This window comes from Aphanomyces astaci (genome assembly GCF_000520075.1).
Source record: "Aphanomyces astaci strain APO3 unplaced genomic scaffold supercont1.205, whole genome shotgun sequence".
In the NCBI taxonomy this organism is placed as follows: domain Eukaryota; phylum Oomycota; class Saprolegniomycetes; order Saprolegniales; family Verrucalvaceae; genus Aphanomyces; species Aphanomyces astaci.
This window is the reverse complement of record NW_009798468.1, coordinates 1-11876: the sequence shown is the minus strand read 5'-3', so window position 1 is coordinate 11876 and position 11876 is coordinate 1. Positions and strand designations below refer to the sequence as shown.

Genomic DNA, 11876 nt, shown 5'->3' with positions numbered 1-11876 from the left:
TACAGAATTCCAGATTCCGTCGAATCGAATCTCGCCGACTGAACCTATCAAAAACCTCGCCCATTGGCTAATCCATTCATACTAGAATATGATTGGCTACTCAGAAAACGTGACGCACTGCAACTCACTCCACAACATACATGCGGACACAAACTTGCAGACACTCCCGCGAGGAACACGATGTCCTCACAAAGCCCACGTCCAAGCCCACAACCAGAGGTGGGGGCGCACTCAACCTCGTTGTACGAGCTCACACTTGAGCCTATGGTCAAAAAGACTGTCGGTCAGCGCAACACGTCCGCTGTCAGGTTGGCAACGTTCGACTGTGGTGGTGTGTCGTGGAGTGAAATGAATCGTTTTCTCGTCCTTCCCATAGATGACTGCCAAACAAGACTTCTTCATCCCTAGGAAGTAGTAGTCGTAGAGGAATACAGTAGCATCATAGTGTTGGGGCTGGCTTGTCGGTGGAAGACAACATAATAGCGCTCATGGTATCGACAAGCTGCCAGAAGGGCGTGTGTTTGGAAATGGCGCGCAGATGTGAAACTGCCAAACTCACAGACGAACCAATCAAACGCCGTCGCGTGGTTTATGAAATTGGGCTCTGAACCTCTCCATATTCGGAAATTCCCAGCAAATCGACAATACTGTACTGTACTATTAATACTACTTACTGTTAGTATGTACTTCAGTGATACTACTGTACGTGGTACATTGTACTAGTACTTTGGAGTATGTATTATACCAGTTAGTTCTTCGATGCCACCTTGACTCACGAAAAAGTGCACAGTGCATGTGTAACGGCTCTGAAACCGACCGTGGGCACTACTATCCAATTCTACATAACATTAATAATTGCCATGGCAAACGCATGAGTGCACGGTCGACATGTACACTCAAGCGCTGCCAAGGTAGGTACAGACAGTGTTGCAAGTACATACATAATACCTGTATGTATGACTAAAGATGGTTGGTCTCTCTCACTTGGGCCAGGCAATCGAGGTTGCATTTGCCCCAAGGGAAAGAACTTGCCCAGTGGGACATTCAGCGGAGCGAAACCGGCAACGTCATCGACCAAGCTGCCACAGATTAGTGCTGCGAAGACTAGGAAAGCGCATGTCAAGCCAGCTACAAATCCGTCCAAGAAGCAGTCGTGTCAGCCTCGCAGTGTACATAACGACAACGAGCAACTCAGGACAACACCTCCTCCCCCCGAATCAGGTGTGTCGTTAGCCGAGCCCCGCTCACCGCCACTCGCTGCACTGGAGCCACCCGTGACCGAGACCTCCAAACAGCAAGATGGCAAGGTACTTGTTCGCTACAACCACTACACCAAAGAGTTTGCCATATCCGGAGGCAGCACCACCGCGCAAGCCATTGACGGCCAGTACTTTCTCTCTGGGGTGTTCCCCAACAGCACTTTGCACTTGAGTCGATTCAGTCCGTCCGACTTTTCCTTTGAAGCCCAAGGGTTAACCGATCGGCCCATGGTTCACGAAGCGCCCTTGGGAGTGTACCAAGACCTGGAGGTCGGGGCCACGTACTGGATCCACATTGAAGAAGACGCGGCCGAGCGTGCAGCGTATGAGAAGCGGCAGGCCGAGTTTTCTGCGGGGAAGGCGAAGGATCGGGTGGAGAAAGAGGAGCGGCAACGGATGACTCTCGTGCGGGAAAAGGTCGAGTCCTGTTCGTGTGTTGAAGGCAATCCGTGTGTGGACAAGTACTGCTGCAAAGACTGGGACCATCGGCACGCCGTCGCTACGAAACATGGATGGAAAGGGTTTCAGTAACAAGAACGTGTTGGTTCCAAATAGCATGTCAGTGTCTTAGCTACTCAGAGTATTTCAAACTACTACTACGTCGTAGTAATACTAATTTCATCACGAGATTCAAAAGCCGGGGGGGTGGGGGATGTTAGGGGGGGGCTCGTCCAATGGATATACAGTGAAACCAGCGACACCTAATTGATTGTTCCTTCAACGACACTCGTCTACATGTTACGAAGCTCAGCATTATCGCCAGTAGTTGGCAACAATACAATAGACTGCTTTGTTATTAGACTATGCCCGCGTGTTGTTATAATAATAAGCACATGCTCTTGACGATCGCAGCTATAAGGACAAGGAGAGCTACCCTCGGGTACCTTCGTCCTTGTGTCACCCACTGGTGGACGTGGTCCTTTTGACTTGGCAGGGCCCACCACAGTACGCCTGCGACTCCAACGGTGATGCCGTGCAAAGTGGCTAAGTACGTCGCGACTTCACAGTCATCGTACGCTGTGAACCTCCACATCAAAACACGATCCAATTCACGCAAGCCCACTTGTTCAGCCATGGTTCGCAACAGCGTGAACGCCATCGCGTCCTTGTTGATACGCGCCACGTTGTCGTCGATGTGCTTACGCACTTCCACAAACGACAGAGTGGTCACGAATTGCGTGACCATAAATCTCACATATCGTACTTGATTCGTGGCCAGGACAAGCCACAGGTTGCGCCACACGTCGTAGATCACAAGGACGGCTCCCGGTACAATTCAACGCCACATACAAAGCCAAGCACATGACCGCACATTCCAGTCGTACCCGTGCACACGTACTGGACAAGGAGTATCACCACTCTTCTGCTCGTGTACAGTAGTAATCGGGCGGCGCCGCCTGGTTGATGGACAGCTCTGGCGATCGCCATGACGAGCCGGTTCTACTGTGTCGCTGGGTCATTCAACTCAAAGCCGATGGCACTTACAAGGCCCGACTTGTCGGCAAAGGTTTCATGCAGCTCTGGCGTTAGCTGTGGTGGTACCTGCAGGATCTGTTGCACGCATCAAGTCATACACTTGGACATGGCGTGCTGCATTTGGCCATGCTATACGGCTTCACGGTTGTAGCCGGCGGCTACATTTGGTGGCAACTGCCAAGGCAAAACGACCAGATCCACCAGTGGGTCGCTGAACGAAAGAAAATGACGTGCTCGGCTGTCGTTACCTTGCTCTGTATCCGCAACTATGGGGGCAGTGTACATCGATAATAACGAACTACACCTACTTGTAAGTATAGGTGTGTGTGTGTGCGTCTGTCGTGCTGATAGGATTATTGCATTACCACTATACTATGTACGTATACATACCCGACCATCCCAATTGCGAAACAGCAGCGTGAGCTTGTACACACAGCCCTGCGAACCAACATGCACCAATGTACACACACTGGGTGCAGGCCATCACTGGAAGCTGTAGCTGGCTTCATGTTCGCTAGCTACTGTAGCACCAAGCTGAACGCTCGTGTTATACACTGAACGAACACAAGTACGATGATACGGTATGCATCAAGCTCCTTTGCAAGACAGGCCCCTTGGTTGCTGGGGTTGGTTGCATTACGCACGACCGCCACATGGCTGCGCTGTGCAAGCAAGATGCACGGCAGAACGATCTGGGATGGGAAATCATGGGGTGATTTGTTTTTCTCAGGGTCGAGAACAACTATTTTGACCGAGACATCACTTTATTGCTGTACTCTGGCTGTGGATTGGTCGAAAATACAAAAATGATACTTGTATTGGTAAAGTGATACTATTGATTGGATATTTATGTCCAGCTATTTGGACCGACTACGGTGCGCAATGTGAACCAACCTCCGTGCATGTAATGGGAGTGTGGCGGGTATGGCGATGGTGGTGAGGCCAGCACCATGAACACCACAATCAGTACAAGCTCGCACTTTTGAACATGGGATGCGTGTGTTCCCACTCCAGGTCCGACGAACCCGCAGATGTGGCAGCAAGCGCAGGGGGTCACGTGAAGGCGCACGACCTACAGCAGCACCCTACCGCCAACACCAACGACGCTTGCTATGTCCTCGAGTCGAGCCATGTCGACCCAACAATCATCACCACAGCAACAGACATCGACACATCCCACTCGTCGCAATCGTCGTCCTCCATTGTGACAGGTGACCACCACCACACGATCATCGTCAAGCCCTCCATGTCGACGTGTCGGCCTTCGTGGATCGAGGACCTCGACACAGACCCGTTGCTCGCGGCAATTTCCATTCCATACGAACATCTCCAACTTCAAAGCGCCAGTCGAGCTGCGGGGATCTTCGGAAACGTCCATCGCGCAACCTACCAAGCCATGCCGGTGGTCGTCCATCGCTTGGACGCGTCCAAGCTCAACGACCGCCGCCTTCGCATCTTCAAGGACGACGTTCAGTTGCTCATGCGGCTGGAGCACCCCAACATCGTTCAGGTACATCGTTCAACATGACTGTACGAAGCATGATGTAATTTCTACTGCTGGGTAGTTTATCGGGGCCTCTTGGACAGCGTCGCCGTCAAGGTATCGTCGTCACTCTGACGTCCATATCGGATGGCGTTATCTTAATTACGTTTTTTACTGGAATAGCTGTTGTTGCCTTGTAATGGAGCTGCCCCAGCGCGGCGACTTGTACTCGATGCTGCGTAGCTCCAAGTACAAATTGGCATGGCACAAGCACTTGCTTCGCATTGCCACAGATGTCGCGACGGGCATGATGTATCTGCATGCAATGGATCCACCTGTGCTGCATCGCGACCTACAGAGCATGCATGTGCATGTCAGGTACCTCTCTCCTTCGTCGCCTTCTGTACCGACGGGAGGATCATGGCATATCCTGGTAGCTCCAACTATGTTGGCAAGGTCGCCGACGTTGCGTCGACTCCGTTGTCCGCGCTAGGAAGCTCTGGCGTCGGTGGGACGAGGTGGATGGCGCCGGAGCGGATCCTCGGGCTCGCGTCAGGCAAATCGGCGGATGTGTTCAGCTTTGGCATTTGTACGTACTGTAAAAAGAACACGGGACAAACACTCATATACGTGGGAATGTATGTAGTGCTTTCTGAAATGGACACGAGCAAACTTCCGTACGAGGACATGGGCAGCCGCCACCTTCGGTCGACAAAGCACGGGAGCATGGAGGTAGACCTTGCGATGACGATGACATGTGCATGACGGAGAGTGGTGGTAGAAAGCAACCAGAGCGTCGACGGAACTGCTCCGACGCATTGCCACCGACGGACTCCGGCCCCAGATGGCCGTGAACGGCCTCGCGACCGTCCGGGCGCTGTTCACACGATGTGTGAGCGCCACGCCGTCTGACCGTCCGAGCTTTGCCGACATCGTGACGTTCTTAAAGCAAGACGTCCAAGACGAAGTGCATGCGCGATTTCCTTCGTCTGGGGGAGGCCACTTCTGGCCGTCGTGAGAAATCGAACAACCCAGCAATCCGTGCGACGACGCCCAACCGACTGCAACGACACACACACGTCGATCCTCTGCATCCTCATCCGCGGAAAACGCTCTTTGACGTGAAAGGAACGCCATGCCGCATGAAGGCAGGCGCACGTCCACCGTCCATTCATCCCCCCAGGCAACCCTGACATGACAATCAGCATCTACCGCCGCCTTCCTTTGGTGCATCCTTGTGCCGATTCTAGCTAGCTAACTTGGTGCAAGGCTCACTATCCCGTCGAACGAAATACAGCCACGCCAGTATATCGGCAGTCACTGGCATGCTACAGTATGTACTTGGGTGACCACACATATACATAAATTGTTCGTAAACGACTGCTATGCACGACGGCAACTTCCAGATGCAGCAGCGATCAATCACTCCGAGTTGTCCGTGTACTGTGTCACATGGTTGACGCCTAGCTCTTGTGCGACAAGGGGGTCGTTCAGGTCGACGAGAATCGCGTCGTTCACCTACATACATCGACACCATGTGAACCCCTCCATCGCCATCATCATCTTGTGGATATCACGACGTGATATGTACGCACCGCGCGCTGCAGAATCTCGCGCTTGACATGTGTTTCCAGGTCGATCATAATGTCTTCAAACGTCGGTCGCATGTCGGGGTCGTCGGACGTGCACCGGACAAACAAGTCGCGCACGCTGTCGAGGCACGTCGCGCTCATGTTGGGTCGCAGCTGCTTGTATGCGACCATGTGCATGAGCGTGCTGCCGGCAATCTAGCAATCATATAGCATATCAACATCTTCATGTTCCGCTAGAGGGGGAGAGCCCTACGCGCTTCTTGGACGTGCCAGTGTTCTTGATGTCGTGGTACGGGATGCGGCGAGTATCGAGTTCAGTCAACACTAGACGGCGCGGTGAACGACGGGATGCGTGTGAGATCATGGAGACATACCGATGCCAAAGCTGTACACGTCGGCCTTCTCCGAGTACCGCTCGGCGCGGATCATCTCTGGCGGCAGCCACAGCGGCGTACCGGTGACACTCATCGTGTCGTCCAGCACCTTTTCCCGACTTAGCCCAAAGTCGGAAATCTTTGCGCCAAACGACGAACTATCATTTGTCGAAACAAGGATCAACACTCCTGTGTAAACATGGAAAAAATAACCGATTGACCATCACTCGTCGCGACTTTTTCAATAGAATGGCCACAAAAAGAAGACCGACACTCTGATTTCGTGGAAAGGGCACAACACCTGACGAGGATATTCATGCTTTTGAGGTCGCGGTGGATGATGGGCGGGTCCATGGAGTGCAAGTACGCCATCCCGCGGGAGATGTCGATGGCCATGGACAGCAGGGGTTGCTTCCACGACAGCTGGATGCGCGGGTTCTTCAACACCGAGTACAAGTCACCGCGGTCGAGGAACTCGGTTACAAAGCAGCTACGTAGTACATAGCACACGTCAGGGATATGGACGGCGAGGTATGTGGTATGGTAGGATGTGCACAAACATGTTGGAGTACGAGTTCCAACTGGCGCCGATAAACTACCAAGTACGAGGATAAGAAGCCCGATTACGTTGGTTTGACGTAGACATAGGTATGTATATATGTACCTGGACGATGTTGGGGTGACGAAGGTTCATCATGAGCTGAATCTCGTCGGCAAACATGCGAATGTTGTCCGGGTCTATCTTCTGCCGCACCATACGCTTCACGACAACGGGCGTGCCGTGGTATGTGCCCTTGATCACTTCGCCAAACGCGCCTTGGCCAATGATCTTTTGCAGCTTGAGTTCCTTAAAGTTGATTGCCGCCATTCGCAAGTGGATCTTCGAGTCCAAGATCGAGTCCACGACAACCTTTTCGCCATCCTTGAACTCGGTGAACGTCACAGTGCCCGTTTGCGCGAGCTGCTTCTGTTGTTGTCTGATCAGTTGATTGTCTTTGGGTACGATTACGGGCGGTGGCACCGACGCGGGGGTAGGCAGCGCCATGGCCACGACGGGCTTCGGCACTGCCGCACGAAGGGGATGTGCCACAGGTTCAGGCGGTGGTTGTGTCTGCACTGGAGTGTACACACGGCCTTCCACTTCTTTGCTGGGTCCGCACCCCATCCTGTTGATCGACCACTCGTAAACTGCGCAACGCAGTCGCCGTCGGTATGTAAAGGACGACGCCGCGTTACCAACCTTGACACATGCCGGATACAGTAACCGGATGTGCTTTGTCGTTTTAAATTGAACAACCCTGTTTTAAACTATAGTCGAGCTGATTCTGTACGGATAATTTCCTCCAACGCCAGGTAGTCAAAACGTTTTAAATTCTAGTATGTCGTTTCAAAAATATTTAAAATGTGTTTTCATATATTTAAAATACAAATACGCACTTTAATTTCCTAGGTATCCGGACGATTGGATATTCTTCGGGGGTTTTGCGTATTGTTCGCTTCGTCGCACTCGCGTCATGCACGGCCACGTCGACGACAACAGCTTGAAGGCGCCGCTCGTGGACGATTCCGCCCCTGCGGCAGCGGGACCGAAGAAAAACGATACATCGCTTCCTGTGGGTACGGCCAACGTGCCATACGTGGCTTCGGTGCCATCTGGCGGGCTGAATCCATACGCGGTTCCTCAATACGACCCTTCCGACAGCTTTTCGGGCCACGAAAGCGGCTGGCCCCAAGCAAACAACTCGAGATCCAACTTGTCTCCGCTGGGTGCGCGTTTGGACGTGTGGGTCAGCGGCATCTACACGATCGTCGCGGGTCTCACAGTCATCCAAGGGTTCGGCATCCTGCTGCACTTGAGCCTCTCGTCGGGTATGTCGACGTACCTTCGATGTATGTCTAACGTCAGATGTAGTCATCTTGGGGCTATACCTCATGGCATTTGGTGCGGGCTTGGTCCTGTACGACTTGAAAAGCATCGTGTTCGGGATCACGTTGGACACGTGGTTCCCGTTCCTTGGCAACTACCTCGGCCGCGGCTTCACGTTGCTGTTCTTGTTTGCCCTGAGCGCTCAGAACTTTCAGTTTTTCCAACTCCCGACGTGGATCGTCATTGTCGAAGGCATTGGGGCGGCGCTGCACTTTGCGATCTTCCTGACCACGCAGCCGCAGTAATCGTCAATGAATTTCTCGTTATGTTGTATCTAGTATAAGCGATCATGCGACGTGGTAGCATCCTATTTGTTGGGTAACAATCTATTATCTGGTGGTCCATATAACGTTACTACTTCATATATATATACATATATATATATATACGATCTATTATCTGGCGGTCCATATAACTTTCATATATATAATATACTACGTACCGGTAGTACGTTACTACTTCAAGTATAAAAAACATTAGTATTCTTTTTAAGATATGATAAATGATACTTCGAAGTGTATGATACATCGTGGAACATTGTATACGTTGTATCATACAGTAGCAATTATATTCACCCAATACAGTAGCCGAAGGGTAGATTAACTGTTAAAGGAATACTACTGTAGTACTGTACTATTAATAGTATGTAGGCCATAGCATAATAATATACATAAGTGTCTCAAGCGAGGAAAATGCAAGGTTTCGTGTGGACTTGGATGAACTATTCAAAATCAACACATTCGATTCTTGCCTGTGCAAGTTATCCTAACGTTATTGAATATCCAGACGACGTTGGGCGAGGGGCCGACGTGGCGTACGTTGGCTGGGGGGCCACAGTGGTTTTAGGGCGCTCTGTTTCGTAGTTTGAAGTTGGTTGGGGCGTCACAGTCGGCGTCGCACTAGGTTTCGCCGTGGTGGTCGTAGGCGCGGACGTTGTAGTGCGAGGTGGTAGCGTATGATATCCATCTGCTGTGGAGGGCTTTGCAGTGGCTGTAGCGATGTGACAGGTGGGTTAACGGCTTGCCACCACCTTGCCCGTACCCAGCTCCTAAGTACCTGGCTCATGACGCACCCTAGCTAATGCTTGCCTGGAATGTGTCTCAAGGGCAAATATGGCTTAGAATCGCTAGAATCGCTAGTCTAGTGAAGTTCCCCCAATGTCTCAACCGCACCCACATCCATTGTATACAAAAGTGCATATTAGTGTAGAAGTAGTGAAGTAGATTAAGATTTCATAGTGATGAGGATTAAGGAGATCTTTGTAGACCTTCTGTTAATTCATTATGCATTTTGCCCTCAACTACACACGCTTCCTCCCGCAGTGCTACAGTGGCAGTAGCGCAAGGTGGAAGGGTTTGGTACGTCGCTGTTGTGGTAGGCATAGTCGTCGTGGTAGTGGGGTGGCAGTGGTAGTCGTGTGCTTGGAGGTGGTGGTGGGCTTAGCCGTGGTAGTGGTAGGATTCAAAGTGGTGGTAGTGGGAATGGCAGTGGTGGTCGTGAGCTTGGCAGTAGTGGTGGTGGGCTTAGCCGTGGTAGTGGGAATGGCACAGGGGAATGGCAGTGGTGGACGTGGGCTTGGAGGTGGTCGTGGTTGGCTTGGAAGTGGTGATGGTAGGCGTAGCCGTAGTGGTAGTACGAGGTGGAAGGGTTTGGTACGTCGCTGCTGTGGTAGGCTTAGCCGTCGTGGTAGTGGAGGTGGCAGTGGTGGTCGTGGGCTTTGCTGAGGTCGTCGTGGGCTTGGCGGTAGTGGTGGTGGGCTTAGCCGTGGTGGTGGTAGTGTGACGGGTGGTCTTCGGATTCACCGTGGTAGTAGCGTATACGGCGGTGGTTGCAGGAGATGCGGTGTTGGTGGTCGTCGGGGTGATAGTTGTCGGCGATGTTGAAGGTCGGATTGTTGTACTCGTACGAGGAGCACGGGTTGAGTAGCCATTAGTCGGTTCCGGTACTTCTGGTTGCTCTGTTGGCTCAGGTTCATCAGTAGGTTCGGGTTCATCGGTAGGTTCAGGCGATTCCGTGGTCGTAGGATTGCGCGTGATGTAGTCGACAATCGTAGGTGCAGGTGTCCACGTTTTAGGTGCACGGGTGCTGTACCCATTGTTGTCCAATTGCCGCCGCCTCGCGGAAGGTCGCCACAGCTAATGACACCGCAAAGATGCACGTGTGTACTTTCATGACTTGTGAAAGTGGTGTCGAATGCGAAAATGTGCTTCCAACAACAACACCAAAACCAACTATGACTACCTGGTAGGTTTACTCACAACGTCCGCATCCGACTCTCTCTTGTCAATTCGTCATGCATTGTTATTGTTGTAAAACACCTGTGGTACAACTCTATTCGAGTTGTTCGCCAGACTCTACTGAGGGTGAAAACCTGACGATCGTGTCTTGCTTAACCCGCGCACATTGACCTCTGCAAGTGCCGCATTTATACTGTCCAAAGTTGAGAGATCAAAATGGTATCACTCGGTGTGCAATGCCGATAACGTAAACTGAGAATTGTTACTCCTGGCTTTTTTTGCCGTAAAAATAATCGACGCCTTTTGTTCGATTACTCTAGTTTTGGGAAATTTGCGATGATTATCAACGATAATCGCTACGATGCAAGTACTATACGTATAACTGTAAAATATCTCTAGTGCCGTAGCAATTCACCGTGGATTTAAACGGTACTACTCTGTGATGCAATGTCATTGCAGTTGCGACAAAGCACCAGTGATGTACTGTACTTAAGTAATTCGCACGCATATTGCATGTCACAAACGTGGTATCGAGGAATTGTTCTCACAAGCATCATTGCAGCACCACAGCACCTCCATAGACGACGCCCTTGAAACGTTGTCGTTGAGTTTTCCGCCTCCTCGAAACAAAGGCAAACAAAGGCAAAGCGAAGCGTCGGGCGCTCCCAGACTTGTCTTGCGTGGAGAGATTATTAAGTTGCGTTTCGATGGCCCGGGGTCGCGATCTCAACTTGGAATCGCTTCTTTCACTAGATGCCTGGATTGGTGAGGACGTGATTAACCGTTTCATGGCGAGCCTGGTGCAATTTATGCCAAGATGTGCCTTTTTGGACAATCACTTCTTCGAGAGCATGACGAACGATCCAAGTCTCGAACAAGCCACCCGAATCTTAAGGAGGTCATCCTACCGCGCGCTCAAACGCGATGTATGATCTATCCCATCTTGTTCCTGGTCACTGGATACTTGTTATCCTCGATTTTACCCACCAGCGTTACGGCTTCTACAACTCATTGCACAGTCCCCGTCCGACAGTCCTGACGACCTTGCAACGCTTTGTCGATACCCTGGATGGTGTCAAGGTCAATTACACGACATGGAGATTCCTTGGCCCCAACAACACAACGGCTATGATTGCGGAGTCTTCGTTTGTATTGCTGCAAAGCAATTCATTCAGACCTACAGCATTGGCCCTTTTGAGCATGACGACATGGCATTGTGGCGATTCCACATCCTCAACTGCATTGCTCACTTCCTGCCATTGGCGCCCCGGCCTTAACCTTGCATAGATGTAGATGTTACACGAGAAAACAACGAGAAACCCCATAAAATAAGTAGATATTGCATGCGAAAAAATAGTAAAGACTGGAAAAAGGACGAATTGTGAACTTTCCTAAGCAGACATTCGCTTCGTACTCCTGCAAGTATCGCATTCTAGCATGCATACTTTCAAGTGGTATATATTGAGGAAAATGTGATAACAAGACCGTTTGGTCCAAATAAGTGAATAACGTTCTAGACAATGCAACA

General features: G+C 51.2%; 6 protein-coding genes across 14 annotated transcripts; 3 read left to right on the top strand and 3 right to left on the bottom strand.

Annotated features, from left to right (window-relative positions):
* Positions 1–842: 842 nt before the first annotated feature.
* H257_18717 lies at positions 843–1887 on the top strand. Of its 2 annotated transcripts, XM_009847843.1 has the most exons (2): positions 843–911; positions 994–1887. In XM_009847843.1, the coding sequence occupies exons 1-2, from the start codon at positions 872–874 to the stop codon at positions 1788–1790; spliced, it is 837 nt and encodes a 278-aa protein (XP_009846145.1). In that variant the 5' UTR covers positions 843–871; the 3' UTR covers positions 1791–1887. The 2 variants fall into 2 exon arrangements, with proteins under 2 accessions (XP_009846145.1, XP_009846146.1); XM_009847844.1 differs by having other exon boundaries at positions 843–1851.
* An 82-nt stretch (positions 1888–1969) lies between these two features.
* H257_18716 (hypothetical protein) lies at positions 1970–3002 on the bottom strand. Of its 3 annotated transcripts, XM_009847841.1 has the most exons (3): positions 2745–3002; positions 2464–2699; positions 1970–2405 (listed from the first exon to the last, which is right to left on the bottom strand). In XM_009847841.1, the coding sequence occupies exons 2-3, from the start codon at positions 2561–2563 to the stop codon at positions 2077–2079; spliced, it is 429 nt and encodes a 142-aa protein (XP_009846143.1). In that variant the 5' UTR covers positions 2564–2699; positions 2745–3002; the 3' UTR covers positions 1970–2076. The 3 variants fall into 3 exon arrangements, with proteins under 3 accessions (XP_009846143.1, XP_009846142.1, XP_009846144.1); XM_009847840.1 differs by having other exon boundaries at positions 2464–3002; XM_009847842.1 differs by having other exon boundaries at positions 1970–2699.
* Positions 3003–3653: 651 nt separating this feature from the next.
* Positions 3654–5614, top strand: H257_18715 (TKL protein kinase). 5 transcript variants are annotated; one of them, XM_009847835.1, is made up of 6 exons: positions 3711–4245; positions 4301–4335; positions 4402–4596; positions 4656–4807; positions 4865–4950; positions 5000–5614. In XM_009847835.1, exons 1-6 carry the CDS (start codon positions 3724–3726, stop codon positions 5234–5236), a joined length of 1227 nt encoding a protein of 408 aa, XP_009846137.1. In that variant the 5' UTR covers positions 3711–3723; the 3' UTR covers positions 5237–5614. The 5 variants fall into 5 exon arrangements, with proteins under 5 accessions (XP_009846141.1, XP_009846138.1, XP_009846140.1 ...); XM_009847839.1 differs by having other exon boundaries at positions 3654–4245; positions 4402–4807; XM_009847836.1 differs by having other exon boundaries at positions 3676–4245; positions 4865–5614.
* H257_18714 lies at positions 5181–7478 on the bottom strand. 2 transcript variants are annotated; one of them, XM_009847833.1, is made up of 7 exons: positions 6849–7478; positions 6745–6779; positions 6486–6674; positions 6185–6342; positions 6064–6134; positions 5814–6005; positions 5181–5736 (listed from the first exon to the last, which is right to left on the bottom strand). In XM_009847833.1, the coding sequence occupies exons 1-7, from the start codon at positions 7347–7349 to the stop codon at positions 5641–5643; spliced, it is 1242 nt and encodes a 413-aa protein (XP_009846135.1). In that variant the 5' UTR covers positions 7350–7478; the 3' UTR covers positions 5181–5640. The 2 variants fall into 2 exon arrangements, with proteins under 2 accessions (XP_009846135.1, XP_009846136.1); XM_009847834.1 differs by having other exon boundaries at positions 5814–6134.
* A 151-nt stretch (positions 7479–7629) lies between these two features.
* H257_18713 (hypothetical protein) lies at positions 7630–8497 on the top strand. The gene is made up of 2 exons (XM_009847832.1): positions 7630–8053; positions 8097–8497. Exons 1-2 carry the CDS (start codon positions 7699–7701, stop codon positions 8354–8356), a joined length of 615 nt encoding a protein of 204 aa, XP_009846134.1. The 5' UTR covers positions 7630–7698; the 3' UTR covers positions 8357–8497.
* Positions 8498–9634: 1137 nt separating this feature from the next.
* Positions 9635–10246, bottom strand: H257_18712 (hypothetical protein; the record flags this gene model as incomplete). Its single annotated transcript, XM_009847831.1, has 1 exon — positions 9635–10246. One exon carries the CDS (start codon positions 10244–10246, stop codon positions 9635–9637), a length of 612 nt encoding a protein of 203 aa, XP_009846133.1.
* Between the last annotated feature and the right edge of the window lie 1630 nt (positions 10247–11876).

Bases quoted from the DNA above. Each gene is read 5' to 3' on its own strand.
- H257_18717 (XM_009847843.1), top strand. From the start codon at position 872: ATGAGTGCACGGTCGACATGTACACTCAAGCGCTGCCAAG. The intron at 912-993 runs GTAGGTACAGAC...CACTTGGGCCAG, and splicing joins TACACTCAAGCGCTGCCAAG to GCAATCGAGGTTGCATTTGC.
- H257_18716 (XM_009847840.1), bottom strand. From the start codon at position 2,563: ATGTGCTTGGCTTTGTATGTGGCGTTGAATTGTACCGGGAGCCGTCCT. The intron at 2,406-2,463 runs GTACGATATGTG...CGTTTGTGGAAG, and splicing joins TTGTCCTGGCCACGAATCAA to TGCGTAAGCACATCGACGAC.
- H257_18715 (XM_009847835.1), top strand. From the start codon at position 3,724: ATGGGATGCGTGTGTTCCCACTCCAGGTCCGACGAACCCGCAGATGTG. The intron at 4,336-4,401 runs GTATCGTCGTCA...TTACTGGAATAG, and splicing joins TGGACAGCGTCGCCGTCAAG to CTGTTGTTGCCTTGTAATGG. The intron at 4,951-4,999 runs GTAGACCTTGCG...GAGTGGTGGTAG, and splicing joins CAAAGCACGGGAGCATGGAG to AAAGCAACCAGAGCGTCGAC.
- H257_18714 (XM_009847833.1), bottom strand. From the start codon at position 7,349: ATGGGGTGCGGACCCAGCAAAGAAGTGGAAGGCCGTGTGTACACTCCA. The intron at 6,780-6,848 runs GTACATATATAC...CGTACTTGGTAG, and splicing joins GTCACCCCAACATCGTCCAG to TTTATCGGCGCCAGTTGGAA. The intron at 5,737-5,813 runs GTGCGTACATAT...CGATGTATGTAG, and splicing joins GCGAGATTCTGCAGCGCGCG to GTGAACGACGCGATTCTCGT.
- H257_18713 (XM_009847832.1), top strand. From the start codon at position 7,699: ATGCACGGCCACGTCGACGACAACAGCTTGAAGGCGCCGCTCGTGGAC. The intron at 8,054-8,096 runs GTATGTCGACGT...CGTCAGATGTAG, and splicing joins GCACTTGAGCCTCTCGTCGG to TCATCTTGGGGCTATACCTC.